Source organism: Misgurnus anguillicaudatus, unplaced genomic scaffold, assembly GCF_027580225.2.
Source record: "Misgurnus anguillicaudatus unplaced genomic scaffold, ASM2758022v2 HiC_scaffold_26, whole genome shotgun sequence".
Lineage (NCBI taxonomy): Eukaryota > Metazoa > Chordata > Actinopteri > Cypriniformes > Cobitidae > Misgurnus > Misgurnus anguillicaudatus.
Genome location: NW_027395276.1, coordinates 698594 through 724260, shown reverse-complemented (window position 1 = coordinate 724260; position 25667 = coordinate 698594). Strand labels below are relative to the sequence as shown.

The 25667-nt window shown below is 37.4% G+C and overlaps 1 protein-coding gene across 6 annotated transcripts in view; it reads left to right on the top strand.

Moving 5' to 3' along the window:
• The window catches only part of LOC129443133 (adhesion G protein-coupled receptor L2), a 160770-nt gene that overhangs the window by 56060 nt on the left and 79043 nt on the right, over positions 1-25667 (top strand). For all 6 annotated transcript variants that reach the window (XM_055203557.2, XM_055203555.2, XM_055203556.2 and 3 more), the window contains exons 3-5: positions 3840-4053; positions 10178-10287; positions 14565-15365. In XM_055203557.2, the coding sequence (XP_055059532.2) occupies positions 3840-4053; positions 10178-10287; positions 14565-15365 (1125 nt within the window). The remainder of the gene's footprint in view (positions 1-3839; positions 4054-10177; positions 10288-14564; positions 15366-25667) is intronic.

The window sequence follows — 25667 nt, the reverse complement described above, 5'->3', positions numbered from 1 at the left end:
ATAGCTTGCATGTATTTCGTTTTATTGTTTCTTTCGCAAATGTGTCCGAATCATTTGTTGAACAGAACACAATTGAGAAAAAGAGTAAATTTCTCCCCAAACACAGCTATTTGGCTGCACTGAAATGTGCGAAGCACGACATATAGATTTTTTTAGTCCTGTGTGGACTCCAGGCGAGTCTCCGTTTCGATCGGTACGACTGTAAAATAGATTAAATTACACTTCATGCTGCTGAGATTCATGCTTTCTCGCTCACCCTCTCCTCCTTCCCATTTCATCCACAAATACTTGTGCTACTGTAGGAAAGATACAAACGGACTGTTTCTTTACAGTTCAAATTTTGATTATGTTGATATGCACAGTGATGAACTGTATGTTGTTATTGATTGATAAAGATGTGCTTTTCTATAAGAACCTGTGGATAATAATATTGATAAGCTATTGTCATGACGTACGTGTGACCTGAAGCGACTATTTTTTAATGAAATCATATGGCATCACTCAGCCAAGTAGGGCTGCATACCGATTAATCGCAACTAATCGTTTTCAGTCAATATAAATACTTCATATATAAATATTTTTCTTGAAATTATACATGTTTGAGTATCTGTTTATATACTGTATACATAATTTAACATACTGTATATAATATTAGTGGCAGGACAATATATCGCAGAGGCCAATACATCGGCCGATATTTAGACCTTTTTATTACTTTTTTCGGTCAGTAAAATGTTATGCATAACAAATGTATTTTTACTTTTACCAATGTTCTGTTTGTCTCTTATTTACTGTAATAACATTTGTGTTATATCAGTCTATCGGCCATATAGCTTTCTTAATATCGGTATCGTAACAAACCATATCAGTCGACAACCACTATATGATATGACAAAAACTTTTATTCTGCAAACGATTAGTTGCGATTAATCGTTATGCAGGCCTATGTTAATACATGCGATTATGAGAATGCTATTATTATACGTTTTGTCTTTATTAAACTGCCTTAGTATAAGCACATAAACCGATACTCCAGCCAAATATCAAAATTACCCCATGATTTACTCACCCTCAAGCAATCTGAGATACATATGTCCATCATCTTTCAGATGAGCACATTTTGAGGTATTTTAGTAAATGTCCTTGCTCTTCCAAGCTTATAATAGAAAACAGGGATCAGTGAACAAATTCAGGCTTTAAAGCCCAAAAATGTGCATCCATCTTTCACAGATGGAATCCACATGGCTCCAACATGATAGTAAAGGTCTTTTGCGGGTAATCAATTCGATATTGTAATAAAAATATCCATATTTTAAACTTTATAAACTATAATAACTGCTGTCATTTTCACAGGAGTCCAAGATGGCGGCGTTACCGGAAGCTAGTTATTACAGTTCATCAAGTTTGAAATATGGATATTTTTCTTACAAAATCGAAAGTGCTCTGTACGTGCCCGGCATATCAGATAAATATAAACATATAATCTGTGACAGGTCAATAGTAAACATCGCTTCAAATTTTGGTCAGTAATATCCTTCACATCACCCCTAACTTTAACCATGCATCATAGGAAAGTATGGCAGACATCATAACTACAGCCTCTGCATGGCACGTTATCATTATATTATATAGTATGATGGGCTTTTTGAGGGCATGCAAAGCAAATCAACATATAATTTTCATATTGGGTAAATGTTTTCTCGTTTATCTGCTGATCTTTTACACATTATGGCAGTCAGGAAGCATTAATGTATATTTGGGTTAACATGTTATATAGTCAGGAAAAAATGCTGACCCATCTACTTCATAATGCTGGAAGGAAGGGCACAGTGCGCAAAAACAATTTAAGAACAATGTAGTGACATTATAGTAGAGATGCGGTCTGTTATTTTAGAAATAAAATTTAGTTCTTTAAATGTATTTTTTACGGCAGAACTATAAATACAGTATGGAGTGTTTGAATTACATAATTTATGTATACATATCTATGACAAATACGGCTTAACAAAGCTAGCTGAGCTATGTCTTCGTCTTAGTAATCATTTAGCAGAAATCAGTTTTACAACCATAAATGCCTTTTAGTAGCTTTGAACTAACAATTTAAAAAGATGACGGCTTGGATTGGTAAACTTGCTTTTAATGCAAGTCTTTTGGACTTTCTGGGTCTTCTGTCTTTCCAACGCTGTCTCATAGCAATTCGTACGTATTTTACGAGGTGGCTAATTCGTACGACTACATTTGTATATTTTTGTACGATTTGCCTTGACCTTTGTGATGTTGGAGTTATGAGTGGAGGTAGGGGTGGGGTTTCAGTAGTGGGTTTTTTATGATAATCGTTAGTTTTTGCTTGATTAACTTCGTACGAATTCATACGACTTAGCCAGCTCGTAAAATATGTATGAATTTGCGTAAGTTGGGTTGCATAACGATTAATTGCGATTAATCTATTGCAGAATAAATGTTTTTGTGTACATCATATATTTGTGTGAACTGTGAATAATAATTATGTATATATTAGGGCTGGACAAAAAAATTGATTTTTCGATTCATCGTTTTTTTACAAGGTTGATTCAAAATCGATTCTCAAAGAGCATAATCGATTTTTTTCTTTCATATTTATTTCTGCAAACATCGAACGTAAGATTAACGTTAATCTAATTACTAGTCTTCTTCACCCTCTTTTTTGCCTTGCGCAATGTTACCAAGAAGCAAGAGGCGAGCATGTCATTCTTTTTTATTAATATTGTATTTGTATTAAATCTATATTCATTGAGTTGAATCGAAAATCGAGTAGAAAAACCGGCTCGAGAACTGGAATCAAAAATTGAACCGAGAATCGAAATAGAATCAATTTGATAGCTTGTGAATCGAAATCGAATAGATCTGGAATATCTGAATCGATACCCAGCCCTAGTATATATATATAAATATGCACACATGCATGTATAATAAAAAAAAAAAAAAAAAAAAAAAAATACATGTGTATATATATATATATATATATATATATATATATATATATATATATATATATATATATATATATATATATATATATATATATATATATATATATATATATAATTAATATATAATATACATTATGCATAAATAATATACAAATGTATATACACATGTAAACATTTCAGATCAAGCTAGTCTTTTATAAACTACTAAAATCCCAATTTTTAGCTTACTCTAAACTCTGTAAACAGTCCAGTATCTCAACCGGCAAGCATATATACAAGCCAATCTTAATAAATCAGTTTTGTTATATCAGTAATGTTAATAATTGTGCTTCTCGTACCAAACTTATCTTTGTACCGCAGTACTACACTCACTAGCGTTTTCATTTCAAGTAATTATTCAAGTAAACAGTCAATAACAAAGAACGAATCGATTCATTAAGAGCAGTGAATGGTTTTCTAATTTTCTTGCCAATATTGTTGTTTGTTTAATTTTTACAGTATAATAGACAGTGATGGGTCTATTAGGCTGCATTTACACAAGCCCTAAAGCCAATTGTTTGTTTTTTTCTTGTTTTTGTCCCACAAGTTTTCATTCATTAAAGACTATATTTACACAATTAATACATCACCAAGAAACAACAAGGAAATGCTGCAGTTGACACAATCAATGCCACGTATGAAACGTTCAGAAAAAAAACTAGTGTACGCTATAGCTTAATATATAGTTTTAGCTTACCGTAATATATACTTTTTACGTTCCTGTCAAATGACAGCAGTAAATGTTTCTTATTGCTATTCCATATTGTTGATGTCTAAACCGTTCTCTTCTTGTAAGATGTCAAAGCTAATTTTCATTTCCTTTTTCCAAAGCTTTCAGTCGGGCAGCTTTACCATTTGGCCTGGTGCGCAGAGAGCTGTCATGCGAGGGCTACCCCATCGATCTCCGCTGCCCGGGGAGTGATGTCATCATGATAGAAACCGCCAACTACGGCCGCACAGACGACAAGATTTGCGACGCTGACCCGTTCCAGATGGAAAACATTAACTGCTACCTCCCTGACGCCTACAAAATCATATCTCAAAGGTAAACGGCCATTTGCCAAGCATCGCTCTCGCTGTTTCCACGCTTCCGATTTGGTCTTGATGCTGAATTATGCCGAGCAAATAAGTCGCTTTTTTCAAAGGCCCGTTCTTGCTCCATTGACTTGAGAATAATCAAAAAACTTTTAACGTGCCAACTTGAGATGAAAAGGTTCCTCCTGAGGAAAAATTACGAGTCCTTTTATAAATAGGCACCACTTGTATTTCCAAGCCCTATTTAGTCCGCTTTAAAACTTAATTTGTCGAAACCTCATTATGCTCTGACATAAGCGCTAAGTTATGAAGCTCTGTTCTGCCTGTTTGTCCACGTATGACAAATTAGTTTGGGATTTGAGGGGAAAACTCAACAACTTCCCCATAATAGACTCGAAATATGCATTGGCTGTTTGTCTACGTGGAGTTTAATTCCATACTGCCTCCTCACGAGCGGCCCGTATACTTTGGAAAAGCTCTGCTGAAATGGCAGCGCTGGCACGGAGCGGCGGCCCTGAGTAATGCTCGCTTCTCATACCATTTATATTAGTGACACTTGTGCCTGCGCCGGCTCTCTCTCAGGACATACTTGTGCGACTGCCAGAGTGTGTTAACGTACACACACATACACAGACCGTGGACTCCACGCTCGGCTGCTTTGATGGTGCTGTGACTTCAAAAGCCAACCAGATATTAACATTTCATGAACGCGACATCTCCAACCGGCTTTACGTGTGGTTAAACTTCATCCTCTGTTGTGGCGTGATGCTGGTAAAGGCTCTATTTTTTACCTGACTCCTGTAAATCTGAGTTTAGCATTTTATGAGGCGTTTTAGGGCCTGCATTCTTCCACTGTGATCTGCTGTTCTGTTGTTAGCTGAATTGGCAGTGAAGGACAAGGATTGTACAATAAAGTCTTTACGGCTATTGAGTATAAAGGTACATGGTAAATAAACATTTCAGCCTTTTTTTTAGCATGTTTGTTTTTTCTAACCTATTTTTAGACTGCCACAGTAGTTTCTAGGGGTGTGAATCGTCACTGGCCTCATGATTCGATTCGGTTACGATTATTACGTACACGGCCCGAATTAGGGATGCATGGCGATTAATCGCGATTAATCTATAGCAGAATATAAGTTTTTGTTTACATCATATATGTGTGTGTGTGTGTGTGTGTGTGTGTGTATAATAACTTTGTATAGATAAATGCACACACATGCATGTATATATTTAAGAAATGTTTACATGTGTATAGACGGTTTCATCGGACGCACATGCGCTGACACGATACACGTCTGGATCCGAACTTTACTTCCGGTTTCGTTTTTTTAATGGTCTGACTAGTTGCTAAACTGAACTCTTGAACAAATGCCTCGTTGAAAATAACAAATGTTTTGGTTTATTGGTAATCTATGTGTTGTTTTTTTGCTTGTTATATAAATAAACTATGTTTAAAGGACTTTGTTGTTATTTATTCTTAGCGGAGTTTACTGGAAGTTACGTGCGGACCATGACAGCCGCTTGCTTATGTTGTTACTGCTGAAACGGTCTATATATATTTGTATATTTATGTATAATTTATAAATAAAAATAGTTAATATATAAATATATATATATTTTTTAAAATTATACATGCATGTGTGCATATTTTTATATATAAAATTATTATACACAGTTCACACACATATGATGTAAACAAAAACTTTTATTCTGCTATAGATTAATCGCGATTAATCTTATGCATCTCTAGTCCGATTCAATCCGATATCTCTATGCATCACCGTGCATTGCATCCTTAGTGTTTCATTTAAATAAGTTTGATGTAATCTTGTTATCCAACCAATCAGTGCAAAGAGATCTCTAGTGTCCTATCACAGTTTTTGCAGCATCCCTTCTCCACCCCATCGCTTCCGGTAAACTCCGCTAAGAATAAATAACAACAAAGTTCTTTAAACGTAGTTTATTTATATAACAAGCAAAAAAAAACACATAGATTACCTAGGAAACAAAAACATTTGTTATTTTCGACGAGGCATTTGTTCAAGAGATCAGTTTAGCAACTAGTCAGAGCATTAAAAAAACGAAACCGGAAGTAAGGTTCGGATCCAGACGTGTATCACATGCTTCCAATGAAACCATCTATAAAGTTGTTAAACGTTAATGAAAGCTGTAAAAACACACATACAAAAAAAAAACTTTATGAAAAGTGTAAACGTTTTATATTATTTTATAGGAGTGGTGTCATTTTATCAAAAGAAATGACATGAAGATCTAACTGCTGGCATGTTTAAACGCATTTTATGTTGACAAAGTAGTTATTTCATAAGCTGGCTAGGGTTCAATATTAACCCGATTAATACATAAACATCAAATGGCCATATTCACTCTGCCGTTTCTCTCATTTGTTCTGTATCTGGTTCTGCTGGTTAACTCGTGCTACTGAATGACTAACATTGCCGGAGTCAAGGTTAAACCTCTGACGGATGAATGACGATAATACAGCACGTCTCTTCAGAGCGCCGGTTCCCCTCTGCATGCAAATGAACACATCTTCTCTCCATCTGAGGTCGTACCGCTTGCTCTGTTTGAATGGAAACATGGCGGAGAAGAAAATCGTTAAGTCTTATTATTTATCTTCAGTGCTGGGGTTTTTAAAGAGGGAATCCTTCAGGGTTTTGTGTTTTATATTCCCTGCCAGAGTAACTTGCAGTTATGGCCCTGGGCAAGAAGTAATGAAATTTCTTTTCTTAATTAATATTTTCTTTCTGAGGTCCGAGTTAGCCCAGAGCCAAGCTGTCGCGTGGTTAACATCTAGGATATGTGAGCGTGGTGTGAATACTGTCCCGCACTGTGCTAAAGAACATGATGCAAGGAAGACGCAATTGACAGAAGCGCTGCGATGTGTCTTTCTCAGAGACGACTGGCACACTTGATGGACATATAAATGTACGGGTTTCTGGGAAAAGCCAGAAAAGGGTTTCGAGTCAAAATTAAAAATCTTAGGCGAGGGCTTCATTTGAATTTTAATTGTTCTTTTTATTAAAGATTCATGGATAATCTGTAAATAATGATGCCAATTATTTATTTATATTAAGGTATTTAATTACTGAACAGTTATCCACTATTTCTACATCACTGTATACATTTTAGCGTCTAAAAATCTAATTCTGGGTCTTGATGCAAAATGTGCATGCAAAAAATAAGCATCACATCAGTCGGTGATACACACTTGAATAAAAAGATAAAAGCAGAGCAGTATTATACTGAAGTTATGGGGGATGTATAACGTCTGCCGCAAACTCATTTTCACCTACAGTATACTGCTGTGTAAGGGCTATTCGCTTTCAGAAGTGTCCCATTCTTATGGAAATGACTGATACAGGATTGTGGAAAGATTTTAACACCTTTCCACTTCTCGTATGTTTAAATCAGAATAAAAATCTACTTTTATTTACATTTTTCTGATCGTATTAGGAACAATTCATCGGTATGCATGTTTTTTTTTTGTTTCTCTATTGTATGTCACAAATCTCACTTTTCGAACTTCCCCATCCATGCAAAACAGCTTTGTTTTAGTACGAAACACTTTTTTATGATCCAATTAATTCCTGATTAATAAAAAAGTTTTTTTGTTGGCGATCCGGTTTAACTTAAAGCTCACGGAAGCTAACAGAAGTAAAATAGTTTTATTTTTCACCGTGGCACAGTTTGTGTACACAAGCAAATGAATAAGTAAAAAATAAAGAACTCTTAAGAGAGGACATGTCTCCGAATGCCCTTTCAAAACTTCCTCCGCTACGTTTACTGACTTTGGTTTCCACCTTCTGAAATATTTATAACTTTCTGTGAATTGCCGAGAAGCTCGGTTTACTTTTTCTCTCCCTCTTGTGCTAAATGATGTCTGTTTGCTACCAATTCCTGTGCATATAAGAAGCTTGATTGAAGTTTTGCTAATTTCATCCATTATTTACACTATGCACATACAAAGGCTCTGGCTGCACAAACCACCCACATTTTTATTCAGACGGTTAACCGTCTTTATGCTAAAGGTCATCTGAAAGAATAAAAGAGGAAGTTTTCCCAGCGGTAGAACACAAGTGTTGTTTATTCAATGCTTTATTTTTTTTTAAAGCTTAGAGAGTCAACGGAAGAATGCGTATAGCATTGATGTCTAGAGAAATGTGCGAACGGTTGCTTGGCATTTTAAGATGTAAAGATCTCACTCATACAGGCCATTAACTGAAGTCATGCTGTTTCTGAAACTAAAAGCAATGTTATAAATAAAACCTTTTAAAATGCGAGAATATATCTTCACAAAACTGGTTTACTGGTGTGTAAGGGATAATGTATAGGCAGCAGGTTGGTTTTGCAGAAATAAGCCCCCTGAGGGTCTGGTCTCACAATGAAGGGGCTTATTTCACGATGGCAACCAGCAGCCTGTACATTATTTTGCTTATTACATGGCTATTTACCTCATAAGTAAGGGATGGAACATTAAATATTGATTTGAAATATTTTAATTAAATTCAATTTTATTTATATAGCGCTTTTCACAATTGTTTAATTGTTTCAAAGCAGCTTTACATTAAACACAGAAGAATCGATGGATATCATAAGCAGCAAAATACAGCGGCTAAGATTAAACCTTACTAGCAAGCGTAGTAATAATGTAACGCATAGAAGAGGGTGCTAAGTTAAGCTAATGTCAGCTGACTCCCCAGGGGTTGAAAAAACCCCTAGGAGAAAAAAACCTTCTGGCTTTTTTAATCAGAAGGGAAAAGTCCTAGGAGGGAAAAAACCCTTGAGAGAGAGCCAGACATAGCTAATTCTATAAAGGATTTATTATATAATAGGTACGATTACCATATTTTTCGGACTATAAGCCACATTTTTTTTCATAACTTGGCTGGTGCTGCGTCTTATAGTCAGGTTTGCCTTGTAAGTCAGCAAGAATTAATTTTGACATTTATGAGGCAAGAGACAACATTACCGTCTACATGTGATGTGGAATGACGAGTCTGCGAACTTCACGCTAGTTGGCTTGTTCGGTTAATTTAGACTATTCAACCTTCCAGGTAAGTTCTGTATGCTATGGTTTATTGTTTAAATAACTAATAATATTACTTTAACGCACAGAAATCTGTTCAGCCTGCTGATCTTTTGGCTATTGTTTAGTTGAATAACTCACCTTTCCAGATTAAATGTCTGTTACTCAGCTTGGATTTTGTGAAATAATTTTCTAAATAAACACAACGTATAATCCAATGTGACTTATATATGTTATTTCGTCTTAATGATGCATTTTTGAATGGTGCGGCTTATAGTCCGAAACATACGGTATATAAAATTTTATGGGAATTAAAATTATTTTATATATAGATTAAACTGGGAGGCGTTGGTCATTTTATTAAGAATAATTTAATTATATTTACATATTTGCCTATTTTTAATGAATGCAGACCTTCTGTGAGGAAAACACGTTTACTTTTGGTTTTAAGATATGACAAGACATTCAAATGTCACAAACACACTTTTTGGTTTAATCATTTGTAAATATAATGTCATACAATTTTTTGTGTAATATTAAACTTTATCTGTCAAAATGATTTGCAGCATCCTGGTTACCATGTGTTATTAGTTTCAAGCGGTTGTTATCTTATAACAATAACAATCTTTGGAATGTCGTGACTGACTAATCAGAATTAAGCATTTTATTTTGTAATAAGACAAAATAATGGCACAGATATGTTTTAAGATATGTAAGTGCAAGCTGTTTTCGTTCAAAATAATGCATTTTATTCTGAGACTAGACTTGAGCCCTGGCTGGGAAACTGTCCCTTAGTGTTTAAATGTTTATTTCGTCTATATAATGTAGTGTTGTCACGATACTGGAATTTCAAAACTTCGATACTATACCTGGAAAACTGCCGGCATTTGATACCATTTTCGGTACCTTGTGAGGAAAATCTGCCACTTTTTATTTGTTTTATTATTTTATAAGACATTAATGTTTATTGATTAATATACAGTAATATGCATCACTGTAATATGATAATGCATTATAATATGTGGTGTGATACACGTGCAGTCTCGTATGTTTTGATACAATGTTACTCTGGTCTTACTTTTTTCAGGTGCAACAATCGGACTCAGTGCGTTGTCATCACCGGATCTGATGTCTTTCCTGATCCGTGTCCTGGGACGTACAAGTATCTTGAGGTCCAGTACGAATGTGTGCCGTACAGTAAGTAATCCTACAGTATTCTTCAACAAAGCCTGTATCTGATAACAAAATACCTAACTTGTCCACAATGTAGCAGTAATAGTTTAAAATGTAACATTACCAGTAACATTGTTATATAACATTTGATTGTAAATAATTTATTTAGGATCATAGCCAAAATGCAAACTTGCCAACTCACTGTGTCTTAATACAAAGTCTGAGTTCTGGTCCAAAATGTAGTGAGCTGCCTCGCTGTCTGTTGACTACATTGTAAGGTAACAAAGAAACCTTATTAGTGACTGACCAGGTCATAGATGTTAGTAAATATTTAGTGTATGAAAGCATGCACAGTATGTAAATACAGATTGGCATTGGCGATTAAATTTAACAATTTATCTTAATTTTAGGCTGTAAAGCTTACTTTCATCATGGGCACCTTTGATACCTAAAAATACTCCCTAGGTAGGCAGCTCACGAGGTTTTGGAACAGAGCCCCTTTGTCTTCTTTAGCATTTGACCTTCTGCCAATGTTTGTCATTCACTGATGACAGGAAACCTGTGTGAAGATTGCCCTACACATCATCTGTTTGCTATTTACCCTGCGTTTAATATATTCATATATTCCTCTTCATATATTCAGAATTTCTGTTTCTTTGTCCAGGCGGCTCATTTTGCAGCAGTATGACCCGACGGATCTTTTGATAAATAAAATATTCTGTCTTGAGTCAACGCTTTTACAGATTTGTTTTATTTTCACTATTTTGAAAGCCTCTAGTTTTTCAGATGGTTGTGCGGAGGATCCTATCTGCTCCATTTTTCACAGATTTTGGGTTGTTGTTTGTTTTCCTCAGATATTGCACCATTCTGTACTGATTTTCTCAGAAAACGTTTCTCTTCTGAAAGGCATGGACAAAGACCCCTCTGACTTTTTGTTTATATGGGTAGTTGACAAAATAAATGTCCATGCTACTAGTCATTGACATTTAAGCAGGGGTGTGGTGAACATCGTTTGGGCTGAACATACTTTGGTATGCTAGATCAACCTCAGTAGGTATGCCACCCAAGTAATATTCATAATATGCTGTAACTAATCATCATTTCTTAATTTATTACTAAAATTAATATTTTACAAATTTAGAAGTTTGCATAAATAGTCTAAAACAGTCTAATCAGTTAATGTGAAAGCCATAAAAACTGCATAAATAATGATTATAATAGTCTTATGTATGGTCAACTGCCCATATACTCTGTCAAAAAGATGATATTGACCAAATGTTCTCGGTATGTACTGTACAGTATGTTCATCAAATACCTTCATTTCAAATCCGCTTAATCTCGGCTTTACAAAAATTGGCAGAATCCGCTAAACGCCACGTTGACGCATTTAGAGGGTTTTGCATTTAAACTCTTCATATGATAATTCTTAACCAAAATTGTTGTTTGATTGTAATAATGTATAACCTTTTGAAATAAGGAGGAGGAATTTATTTTACATCTTCATCTTAAAGGGATCTCCAACCAAATATCAAATTTACCCCATGATTTACAAGCAATCGGAGATACATTTGTCCGTCATCTTTCAGACGAACACATTTGGAGTTATTTTAGTAAATGTCCTTGCTCTTCCAATGGGAGAAAACAGGGATCATAAAACAACTTCTGACTTCAAACTCAAAGAAGTGCATTCATTCTTCTTAGAAGTAATCCACATGGCTCCAAATGGGTCTTTTGCAGGTAATCGATGCAATTTTGTAAAAAAAAATCCATATTTCAAACTTATTCATATAAACTTTAATAACTATCTTCCAGTAACGTCACCATCTTCGACTCGTGCGCAGTGACTTACGTTGTACAGTGAATAGCATGAGTGCAAGAATGCAACTTAAAAGTTTAAATATGAATATTTTTCTTACAAAAAATGTATCACCCGCATTATACCTTTATTAACCCATTGGAGTCGTGTGGATTACTTCTGTAAAGGATGGATGCACTTTTTGGGCTTCAAAGTCAGAAGTTTTCTCACATTATAAGCAAGGACATTTTCTAAAATAACTTCAAATGTGTTCGTCTGAAAGATGATGGGCATATGTATCTCGAATTGCTTGAGGGTGAGTAAATCATGGGTAATTTTGATATTTGGATAGAGTATCAGTTTAAGTTTAAATAATAATTGAAAGAAGAGAACATGTTTTTTTTACTTAAAGGGACACTCCACTATACTCTCATTCTGGCGTAATAATCAAGAACTTTGCTGATGTAACATGGCTGCAGCAGGCGTAGTGATATTACGCAGCGCCTGAAAATAGTCCCCTAGGTACCTTTCAACAGCAGGGGGCTATTTTCGGGCACTGCGTAATATCTTGCACCTCCTGCAGCCATGGTACGCCAGCAAAGTCCTTGTTTATTACGCCAGAATGAGAGTATAGTTCCTAGACATATCAGCCTAGTAAATCGCAACTTTGAATTTCCCTTGATCTTAATACATGATGTAACTACAGAAGAGTCAAGTTTTAAATTGGAACAATAAAAAAACTATTTTGTTATTTTTGAGCGTGATGCTAAATGGTCTAATAAGATTCAATGGATTGTGCTAAGCTATGCTAAAAGTGCTAGCCCCAGACCCGGAGATCAGCTGAATGGATTCCAAAACAGTAAAAATCAAATGTTTAACTCTAGGAAAAGCTGGAAAATGAGCATATATATATATTTTTTTAAAGTGGAGTGTCCCTTTAAGTGTGTATCTATGAATAGTTCGTACCCAAGCTTTTTTCTTCATCTCTGAAGACCTTATTTTGCATATACTGTATAATATTTTCCCAGTTGGAAGTTCTCTTTGACTCTCTTGGCCTGTATGTGTAAATGTTGAAGTTTTTTGGGCTCGTTCTAATCTCTTCTCTCCCTTGACGCTCTTTCCATTCTCTTGTTTTTCACGGCTCAAAATAGAAGTGGAGCAAAAAGGTAAATGACTGCTCTGGTTCTCAGTCCTCAGCTCCTTGTTTTGTGTTGTATGGTTTTGAACCTTCCACCCCTCCCCACCCTTATCTCCCTACATGATATCCAGATCGACAAGATCTCCCAAACTAACACCCCGAAAAAACGTTGTTGGGTTGTTCTTTTCGCACCTGTATTGGTATCGTCTACAGTCTTGGGTTGTCCAACTTGAAGAACCTGAAGGATCTTAAGCCTCAGACAAAAACAACTCAATGTCAAAATTTAAAGGTGATGTGTGTAATTTATATTCATTTTAAAATATGTTCTCCTGTCCCAGTGGAATGTGCAGAGATTGCTTAAATACATGGTTGATTCATCCCAAAAGTGTAATCACCATGCTGCTTTCCTGACTGAAATCCAGTACATTGGGTGGGAATGTTGAGACAGTGGAAACCCATTCGAATAATTGCAATTCCATTCAGTGATGCAAGTGATACATAAAATTATACACTTCACCTTTAAGTGAGATTGACACGATTGGTTACATCGATTTGCAGTAAATTCTGGCATACTTTTATTTGGCTTTTTCCTTCCATGGCACCTCTGGTCATGTGATATTGATGGGAGAGAGAGGCCACCTACCTGTAGCCATCTGCATGTGATATGCTGTTCATCACAGACTATGGAGACATATCTAACAGGTTTAACACTCGGACAGGGGGGTCCGTTCGCCAAGACCCTTGCTCTTCTTATACTAGCTTGTATTCCTTTAGTAAAGATGCTCCCTTTGGCTGTCAACTGTCCTGAACAGCATTGTCATCATGTCCCCCCCGTCCTTGACCTCTGTGTCCTCTCGCCTCTCATCGTCGTCTGTTCTTTCCTCAGACATAAACCATGTATGTGTTTACTTTCAGAGGTATGGATTTTGCAACAAATCCGACAAACCCGCCACATAATATTGGCATTAGAAAAATTGTGGCAATTTAGGTAGCAATTCCAAAACGAATTTTCCCTGCCCATTAGCGTTGTCTGTCTCATCTCTTTTCATTTGCAGGGCTTTTTTGCTGTTTGTTTGGTTTCCCTTCTTCCTTTCTGTCTGTTCCTCTCAGTTAAAAGTGTTTGAGAACTATCTCAGGGAGCAAGGCCAACTCAAAACCAATCCACACTTAACCTCTTGTGTTTTCTTTCGACTATGCACGCAACACCAGTTTTGACACTGCCAAAATGAGATTGTGATTTATTAGCTTCAGAAGTGTTTGTTTTACTTATTCATACATTGGATTTAAAGAATGTGTTGAAGTCAACACACTGAGTACATTGTTAGTTGATTTTCTAACTCTTGCTCTTGCTTCCCGACCTTTTTCCAGTTTTCATTTGTCCCGGGACTCTGAAAGCAGTCGGGGATCCAGCCTTTGTCTTCGAGGCTGAACAGCAATCTGGAGCCTGGTGCAAAGACCCCCTGCAGGCCGGGGACAAGATCTACTTCATGCCATGGACTCCGTATCGCACAGACACGCTCATCGAGTACGCCTCTCTCGATGACTTACGGAGCGGTCGACAGACGACTACCTACAAGCTTCCACACCGTGTGGATGGAACTGGATTTGTGGCCTACGACGGTGCTATTTTCTTCAACAAGGAACGCACGCGAAACATTGTCAAATTTGACCTAAGGACACGGATAAAGAGCGGAGAGGCCATTGTTGCCAATGCCAACTACCACGACACATCGCCGTATCGCTGGGGGGGCAAAACTGACATTGACTTGGCGGTGGATGAGCGAGGACTGTGGGTCATCTACGCCACGGAGCAGAACAACGGCCGCATCGTTCTCAGCCAACTCAATCCGTATACTCTACGTTTCGAAGCCACGTGGGAAACCGCCTACGACAAGCGTTCGGCCTCCAATGCCTTCATGGTATGTGGTGTGCTGCACGTGGTTCGGTCCACGTACGAGGAGAACGAAAGCGAGGCCAGTAAGAGCCAAATCGACTACGTGTACAACACCAAACTTGGCCAGGGGGAGCACACTGAAATCCTCTTTCCCAACCAGTATCAGTACATAGCTGCTGTGGATTACAACCCGAGGGATAACCAGCTATATGTGTGGAATAATTTTTACATTCTGCGGTACAATCTTGAATTCGGGCCGCCTGATCCAGCTGAAGGTAAGAGTCATTATGGTCTTTCTGTTTGGTTTTATAGAGCGGTGTGTTTTTTTAAAGCATGCACCTAATACGCCTAGAGTGTGGGATGTTACGGATGACTGAATTTTCATTTCGAGTAGTGATACAGCTGTGAGATTGAAGTGAGCTTTTCTTCCTCAGTCACCTAGAGAGAGTCCACCTCTAAACAAAAATGCCAGGCTCAGGCGCCAGAGATGATTTACATTATTGTTATGTGTGATTGCCGCGATGACTGCCTGTGAAGGTTGATTATCATAGTGAGCCCCTCAACGGCTTGCACTAAAAAGACTCATCAGGCGGCTGCTCTTGCAGTCCTATTCCCATTTATTATGGCCATAACCCTATTAACCTCACCCCTGAGCTCAGACCACCAACCGCAGGAAAAAAGGCGCCATTGCCGTGTTTGGCAAATGCACAGCATACGTGAAAAGCCTAGAGGTGACACTACTTATGGAAATTGACGTTAGTTGTCGCCATAGCTACTTATCAGGATACAATTTGCCAAGACATTCGCGATGTCCACACATTTTGCATGTGGCTTGGCAAGAAGCAAGCATCATTGGCTGCGACAAGGTTTCGAAGAATGAATCCCATCTACGTCCGTAACCCTATTAACCTCACCCCTTGGCAAATGCTCGGCATATACGAGAATCACAGATATGACACTACTCGTTTCAACTTATTGCTGTTGCTCCCTGATCAGTTTCTTTCAGAATACAATTTGCAATAAATTTAGACCATCTCAACCTCATTTGGCAAGCGTAAAGGGAAATGTATAGCTTTTGCATGGCAAGGCACATGTATCATTGGCTGCGACAAGGCTCGAGAAATGACTCGCCACAGAAGGAGAGATCAATCATCAAGGGCCATTAGCTAGACAGGCCGGATTTGAAATTCATCTCTTAGGAGCTGAGTGGCACCAGATGTGTCACTAGACAGCTCTCTTCTATCAGCGGGAGGAGAATAAGTGTAATTATCCACACCTACCTCTTTGAACAAAAAAACCCGCTACAAGCGTTTGCGCCGGTGCCTGTCGTCCTTTAGCAGCGGTGACCCCTTTTCACCACAGTCCTGTTTGTTTCTGTCTGCTTTTGTCTGTCCTCCGCCAGTGTGCTCGCAGAGGTCGAGCCTTGAATTTCCCCCTGCTGAGCCACAATTAAGTCGATGTAGACAGCAGAATTTTAATTGGCCCGCCATGCATGAGGGGGAATGCATGCATTGAGTCCATTTTTGCTCTGGTGCTCACATGTATGTAAATGTGATTAACAACTGAATTATCATAATTGCCATCCGTGGGTGATCACGGCAGTGTAGCGACTCAGGATTGTGGCTCACTGCCAACGAGAAGCTTAAATATTCATCTTTTCTGACACCTTTCCGGGACACCGCGATTTAGTTGAATGTTAGCAGCAGGTTTTTCCAGTTACGGTCATTCTTAGTCTAACACAGTTAGAAAACCATAGGACATCTGGCCTGTTTTATGATGAAAATATCATTATTAGAGTTTCGTAATCGGAGCAACGCAGTCTTGTGCTGAACGTATACAACACAGTCGTTTGTCAGCATTCAGTTGCAGTTCATTTCCTAATGCATCTTAAATAGCCGTGCGCTTCTTTAAATGCTTCGATATAACGCAATAATTTTTTATTTCAGCTCTCGATATAGACTGTAATAAAATAACTGCTTCGAAAAAGAGAATCTAATGGCACTGAAATAATGTCTCTTTTGTCGAAACAGAGAAGCGCATAGATAAAATTAATTGCGTCCATTAAGATTCACCAGGCTCGCGGTAAAGTCCCCAAGCAATACCTGCCCGCGAAGCATCTGTAGAATTTACACGAACCGAAACTCGAACGAGATGCATCAATGGGAGCGATTAAATCTCATTACCGGACTTTATGAGCTACCTATTAAGCCTGACTGCGAGTTGTACTTTGCGTAATTACATGTAAGGGCAATTTCCAGCCTTTAAAAAGTGTACCAGAGACACTGTTGTACCACTCACACCTAGAAGTAATGCGTTAATACAGCTGGTGGCATTATAATGTTTCTGTGCTGTTCCCTTAATTCCTTGAGGGCAAAACCTTATCTGATTTATAAGGGGAATTTGTGTGCAATGAAAAGCATGCAGCTCATGTAGGCCGTTGTATAGAAAATGGGCTTGAATAGTGCTTAGTGCGTAAGTCCTATATTCTGGTTCATTCACAATTTGGAAAGCGAGCCAACGTAGACCGACAAGATTTCGGTTCTTTTCAAAAGGAAGACATTAAATGCTCTCAGCTTATGCTGCATAAATAGCGCTTCTTGAATTAGTGCATTGATGTATTGGAGATATAATAATCTTGTTAGCGTTAAATCCTCTTTGTAGTGTGTTTCAGTTCAGACCGTGTCTTCATTTGCGAAGAGCTTAGTGTTGCGTGCTTGTGATATAGTAGCGACAATATTTTTGTACAATTTATCCATTTGCATTGACATTCATTCATTTCGCAAAGCGACTTACCAATGACACAGCATTTAACGTTTTGCATTAATAGGCTGTTTATGCATACAATATACACTGTAGACTTTAGAGTTATGAGTTATGTGACGTGTTGAACAAATGAACTTTTAATTTGTTGAACTTTTCCTAACTTTCTTACATTGCTAGACACTTCCACCTCGCAATGCCAACAGACTGTTGTTAACCGTGCTTGAAATTGCCAACTCTTATTGAAAATTAATGACCTCTGGTTACTTTGTTGCTTCAAATTGCTACACTCCTTGGAGACAGTGCCATTTTGACTACATTGTTTAATGCAGTCATAAATTACAAATTTATAACCTTAAATGCAATGCAAATAAATGTGTGTGACAAACTGATTAACCACATTAGTTTAAATATGCTTCATTAAGATCAGGGGTGGGCATTCCTGGTCCTGAAGAGCCACTGTCCTGCAAAGTTTAGCTTAGACCCTAATCAAACACAAACTGAATGTCATTTGCAGCCTTTAATTTGATTTTTCAGGTGTGTTTGGTTAGGATTGAAGCTGAACTTTGCAGGACAGTGGCCCTCCAGGACCAGGAATGCCCATCCTTGATTTAGGGCACACTCACATTATCCAAACCAAACCATGCCGCAGCGCGATTGTCCCCATTGTACTTTTATCAATCTGAGCCTGGGCGCTTTTTGCATTAGGATGCAATTGTTTTGAAAAAAGCTGGAAGTAGAGCGCTCTCTTAAAGGAACAGTATGTAAGAAATTTATATCAATTATTCATAAAATGGCCCTGATATGTCACTAGACATTAAGAAATCCTTTTCATTTCAAATACTTATATCACTGACAACAGTGGTCTGGCCAGGATATTATCATTTAAAAAGTGGAGTTGCAGCCCTCAACTGATGTTTATGTTGTCATGTTGTATATTGGCCACCAGTTGTGTGATTGCAGTACCAGTTTTAGCCACAAGTTTTGTGATTGCAATACCAGTTTTGGCCACAATCCTACATATTGTTCCTTTAACACTGGAACCCATCGTAATGTAAAGTCTGTGTTCTTTATTCGCAGTCGTTTGTTGCGCGATTACTCACATCCTTCTCACATGCCATCGTATTGCTTAGTTGATCTGTCACGTGTGCAGCTCGGACATTCACGTAACGCTGCTGCGCGCATCAAGCGTTTTTTACGGAGGCTGATGAAGGTGAGTGGTCTCGCAATTGATGTCTCTCCTTTTGAATCACGCTCAGGCGCGAATGCGCTCACACTATAGCCTTCCGCGCCTGAACCCAAGTGAACCACGCTCCAGCCCACCTCTGCAACCCGATTAACCACGCCCGGGCGCGGTACAGAGCGATCACACTAGTCAAACAAACCAGGCTTTGCGGTCAAACGCGCCCAAGTGAGCTTTGATTTGGATAGTGTGAGTACACTCTTAGATATTTAATTTAGCAATTTTTCAATAATGGGATGAATCTGGTCAATACAGCATTCCAGCATAAAATTCGTCCAATTCCTGATGGTAGCAGAACGATTACAAGCGTAAAATTGGTTGTGAACATAGACTTCAAATCATAGAAGGAAATGGTATCAATATGGTATTGTACTGGGGATAGGGAGGATAAAGCCAAAAGGAATCAAATGCATTTTTTTAAATCTCCTTGATGGCTCATTCTTCAAAGGGAAGGTACTAAGAAGCAGTAATAAAACGCATACCTAAATCCTGACACTTATATTGACGCTTAAAAGGCATTGTCAGGGATGCACAAAGCCCGGCGAGTCTTTGTTCAACAAGGTATAAAGACAGAGAATCAGAAGAGGCAATAATTGCAAGGAACTTTTCGAGGTAAAGCAAGGCACGAGGGAGAAAATTAATTTTTCCACCGAACCGCCATTGATCTGAGCGTTAAAGATGACATGCCGTAAAAGCGTAAAATTAATGACTCTCGCAGGTGTGGAGAGGCTTCAGCTAGCACAGAAAATGAGGTTTTTGATTTATTTCAGTTGAATGCATGAAGTCAGGTTGAAAATAGGAGGAAAATGCTTTGATAAATTCATAATGCCCATTGTGGTTCTTATCAGGCATTTATTTGAAGCTATTAAGGCCCTGATGTACAGTATACAGGGGGCAAAAAGGAGCTGAGCGATGGTATATTGTTTTCAAACAGTCTAACGCCCATTTGATGCTGAATTGAATATCAAACTTCCTTAAGACAAAATACTTAAGCCCTTTTCACATAGAGATTACGGAAAATATGTCCGTGATTTGTCCGTAACCATTCGATTTTTTTGTTTATTCACCATGCTAATGATTTTCTGTAAACTGTGTGTGCATTAACACACATACTGTAAAGACACGTGACGTATTTAAAATCCTGCACTTTTTTCCCAAAGCATCTAAAGGGTGCTATTTATCCGTGATTTATTTCTCGAGAAACCACACGCATGCATTTTATTTATGACAAGATCATAAGGAGCATGTGATGTGCAGTTTGTCATGGTGGTGAATGGTCATAGCTTCAGCGTGGATAGTGGCGAGCTCCATGATCCCTGTCTCAGTCCAGTTTGCCAACATTTTTTCATCATGAATGTTGATCTGCATTTAAATCCATGTGTCAAAGAGCTGAATAGTCCTCACTATGGCACCCCACTTAAGGCATTGTTTTTGCTTCTTGTTTACGCAGAAAGCTTTCTTCGGCAATGTTACAAGGCCACTTTATGGGAGTGTCCCAGAACATTAAAAAAAGTGTTCAAGTGTTTTGTGTTCACACAAAAGCCCATTTTACGGAAATTGTCTGGGACCAAAGTGCTGTGTGAAAGGGGTTTTAGTCTAAATCTGGGTTGTTGACGCTCACCTTTGTTGCAATTTCTTTTCAGGGGTGAAATGCCTTTTCCAAATCTTTATTTCAATAAAAGTGTTGCAGAAATGTGTTCATGTTTGCTGCTTGTATCTTGTTGTTGTTTTGGATGTTGCTCGAGTCAAAGAAGGCGGGGGCACAGAACACACCCACCTATTATGTGGTGGCTATGGCCCAATGGGAGATCGAAGGTGTATACACACCAGAGGCAGAATTTCAACTCTACTCTGTTTAGGCTTTGTTTGAAAAGAAAACTATTTTCTACGACAATCTTTGATATATTGGCGCTAGTGATGCACCGATGTATCTGCCGCCGATATTTATCGGCCGATTTTTGATGAATTTGAAACCATCGGCATATTGGCAATAGCACGAGAAAGGCTGATACCGATTGTTTATTAATTAACCGCATAAAGGCAATTAGTTGCATGTCTGTTGTTCAATTAAAATGATTTAATGTTCTGGTGTGCACTATACTTAAGCACCGACAGAATACCTTTGTTCAGCTGGCTCAAATCTCTTGGACAATAAAGGAAACAAACTGCACTTTAGTGGGGGAAAAGAAGTCCAACTTTTTTTGAAGTAGCAATATTTATATCGTCAGTTGAATTTTAATTAGATCCAATTCATGTTCAGTAAAAATTATTTGATGCAGAAATAAACTAGCTAATAGACCAACTGTATAGTATTGTACACAAGTGTTTAATTCCAGCATCGGTATTGGCCCGAAGTTGTCTGTTTAAATTTGTATCGGTATCAGCCCATCGGTGCATCCCTAATTGGCGCCTTAAAACTTCTGTAATGTGACAATTTTGAGTAAAACAGGGAAATGCGCCATTCCATACCAATATTAAGATTAGACATGAATATGAGTTAACTCTTAAAGTTTTGCGAAATACAGGTTGATATAAATTAGTACAAGCTTCAAGCCTAACATCTGATTGGCTAACAGATATTGTACGTTAAGAGCGTTGACCCAGACTTGTGCAGAACTCCCGACAGTCAATGACATCAGCTGAAAAGAAGGGGTGTTGTTTCACATTTCAAAAACATTTATATTTCCTTCAAATAACATGCACCGAGGAATCGTGCGCAAAACGACCACGATCACTTAAAGTGAATGAGGTCAGTTTAGATTTTTTGTTGACAGAGTAATTCAAGCAAAGGTTTGAACGTCCGCTGTCCTCAGAGAATATCTCACAAGGGTGCTTCTGTGTGTTTTGAGACTCGACACAGGACACATTTTCAGAGAAAGAGAAACATTTGGAGCAAACAGATCCGAGAACAGCTAGCGAGCAGAAAAAGAGAGCATTGTGTCCTGGTGCATTTTCACCCGCCCTCTCGCTGTTGGCCTGTGTTTTCTCTAACCCCCGCCTCACATACGAAGTGTTTTCCTGGAGGCAGTGTCAATCTGTAGTTAATAGGCCGCGTTTCGCCTCTCTGCGCTCTTTAAAGCGCATACGTGAGACTTTCTAAATAGAGTCCCTGGCACCGATCCGTCAGGTTTTTATCTGCCTCTGGCTCTTTTAGTGGAGTCTCGGCGACACACCAGTCAATCTAGTAATGCTGCCATTTGGTAATGGAGCGTTTGACACCTGTTACTCAACTGTGATTAGTGGAAATGTAATGCGCATGTGTTTAGTGTGGTCTAAAGCCTTAAATCTCAAGACATTCTGTGAAACAGGTGTTTCTTTTCACACTTCCAGAGGACAGAAGTAAATAGATCAAGTCCCTTGTGTTTCAGCTGAGCTTTATTCTGATCGTACAAGTAAAAAGAGGATTAGTTTAATGTGTTTAATTAGTGGTGTTTGCTAAGGCAGGCATAAGGAAAGCTACTACTATAACCCATACTTAGGGTTTTTGTTCATTTATTCTCATACCATATACTCCTGTGACTTTTTTGCTCATATATGTTAAAGCAGGGGGTTTCCCAGAAGGTTCTAAGGGGTCCTCAGAAAATGTTTGAGAAAAAAGATAAAAATGTTACAAATTGAATTATTTGGAAACTACATGATTTCCTTATAATATCAAAATTACTACTTATCTAACAAAGTTTAAATGTGTGTTTAAAAGGTGTTTGTAAAATAATAATAATTAAAATACTGTGTGATCCGTCATAAAAATTCCTGATAATTTACTCAACCCTATGTCATCCATAATTTTTTTTGTCATTTCTTTGTTCAGTCGAAAAGAAATTACGTTTTTATGAGGGGGAAAAAAATCCAGGATTTTTCTCAATACAGTGGACTTTAGTGGACCTCAACAGTTTACAGTTTCAAAGGCCTCTAAATGATCCCAACCAAGGCATAAGATCTAGCAATTATCTAGCAAAATGGTCAAATATATAGTCATTTTCGCCTAAAAATAAGTAGGGCTGTGCAAAAAATGTCGATACAGCTAACTATTGTGATACATTTTTCCACGATAGTGTATCGATATATTTCAATCTATACTATCGGTATTTAAAAAAAAAAATATCGAATCATTCTGTGTGGTCAAACAACCTCCTCCGCTGTTGCTGTAGTTGTCGCTGTCCAGTTGTCTGTCATATACAGCCATTCGGCCAATATCTCATAAGTTATCGGGTGTGAGAAAATGGCAGAAATTTTTAAAACACCTGCCGCTTTCAAAGCCGACGTGTGGAAGCACTTTGGTTTTAAAAAAAGTTACAAATTTCAGCTCTCTTTTTTTTAACATTTTTTATTAAAAAAAAAGAAAAAGTATTACGATGTATCGCACCATGCAACGTATTGTATTGTATTGCGATACATTGTATCATGTCCCATGTAGCGTGATATGTATCGCACCGTGAGGTCCATGCCAATACCCAGTATATATGCAAATATATATATTTTGTGTGTAAATAAATGATGATCGTTTTGCTAGATAAGACCCTTATGAAACTGCAAACTGTTGAGGTCCACTAAAATCCACTATATGGATTAAAAAATCTCAAAATGTTGTCCTGAACAAAAAGACAAAAACCTCTAGGATGACATGGGGGTGAGTAAATTATTAGATTTTTTACGAAAGTGGAAAATTCCTTCAAGAAGAGAATACATTTGCAATAATGCAATAAAATTATTTGTCTATGCAGCATTGTAAAAAAGCACTAAATAAATAAATTTGAATTAAATTGAATATTTGTTCATAACAATAAATTTGTTTTGTTCTGATACAATAAATTAACTGCTTTGGCCATCACATTTGTGATTTTTAAAAAACAAGCCAGTTGACGTGTTTGGATAAGTGGTTTTCACTGGCACATACACATACTCAAATTGGCTTTTTAAAGTCCCTGTAAAGCCAATCTTGAAAATTGTTTCTAAACACATTATAAATGTTGGAAATGTATTGCTGAAACTTGCCACAAAAACTGTAAACTACGTAGTATTGAATAGTTTTTTTCCCCATTTCTGAGTTCAGCATTGGAGTCACCGAGCATGGCCCCGTCCCGAACACAATTGCGAGCATCCATTTAGGTTGAAGCGGTATTTGAAAGTTGAGAGAGACGGCAGCATTCCCGCGAGTGGGTGTGGTTTCAGCGCTGACAAAGGACACGCCCCCAGCATTTGAGAGCAGATAATGCAGCCTATTTTACTAGATTTGGATAACTTATTTTATGTACTAAGCATTTTCCACCATTTAATTTTGGTTGGGTGATTCATCACATATTTCTGTGGTGTGATTGAGAACACATTTAATATCTGACTTTACAGGCACATTGTGTGTTTATTCATGTCACAGACACCCAAAAGATCACATAAGTGCAGGAACATACAATACTGAAAATGTTTTACGACTGAAATGGTGTAAATGATGTTTGAAATTACTTTTGGAGGCAAAAATATGCTGGAGCCAACATATTAAACTTTTACTAGAAAACTAAAAAAAACTTGTGACTTGGACTAACTAAATGAAGAAAAAGCAGCAATAAGACCCCAGAGTAGACGTGAACTCCTTCAATAATGTTTGAAAAACATCTCAAGGTGAGATATGAAGACGCTTCTTGATCATGATGATAAGAGCACATTTCTGAAAACTGTAGACAAAGAGTAAAGATTACATGCCAAATAGTTTAGATTTATTTAAGGTGCTTTTAGTCACAACATAGTTACTTAAGTTGTATTTGCACTATTCTATAGTTTTGAAAAGTTTACTATTACTCCAAAATGTGGAAAAATGTGAATAAAGAAAGTGTAAGTGAAGAAGTGTTTCTAAAACGTTTGAAACGTTCCATTTAAATTAATCGCAATTGTCCCTGACACTTTTCTCATCTAATTTGTTGGTTGCAAAGTAAGGGTGAGGGATAAACCGGTATGAAAGTGATTACCAGTATTGTGTTACTCCATGATATGGATTTTGCAATACCGTTGATAAGGCATTTATCAGGTTCCCTGCGGCATCTTAAAAAGACAAAAAATCTGAAAGTTAAATTTAAGGCCCTAAAAAGTTTTAAAACTTTGTTCATCCTAGTAGGTCTTAACTTAATGTATACACGTATTTAAATCCTTACCTCCGTTCATTTACAAGAAATGTTTTTTTATGAAAAATAAAAGTAAAACGCTGTAGTACTACACTGTAAAAAAGATGATGTAGTTCACCTAACTCAATTTACTGAGTAATGTCAACTTACACCAAAAGAAGTTGAACCAACTTAAATTGATTAGGTAATAAGCAAATTTCTATGTGTACTCAATTAGTGGCTAAGTTGGGTAAAGAGTAATTTAGTATATCCAAATTTAATCTTTTCATTCAGTGAACACAAAATAATCAGTTGACGCTCTTTAACAAAGAAATCTTTGTTCAAGTTACTTAATGTATTTGTTGAATGAACATTTTAAAGTTGGATTTTTTTATGCGGAGGTAGAAATGAACCTCATAAAAATCTGGACACAAAAAGAAAAGTTCTGATCGCACTTCAATTCAGTTTTTAATCTTTATTTTATT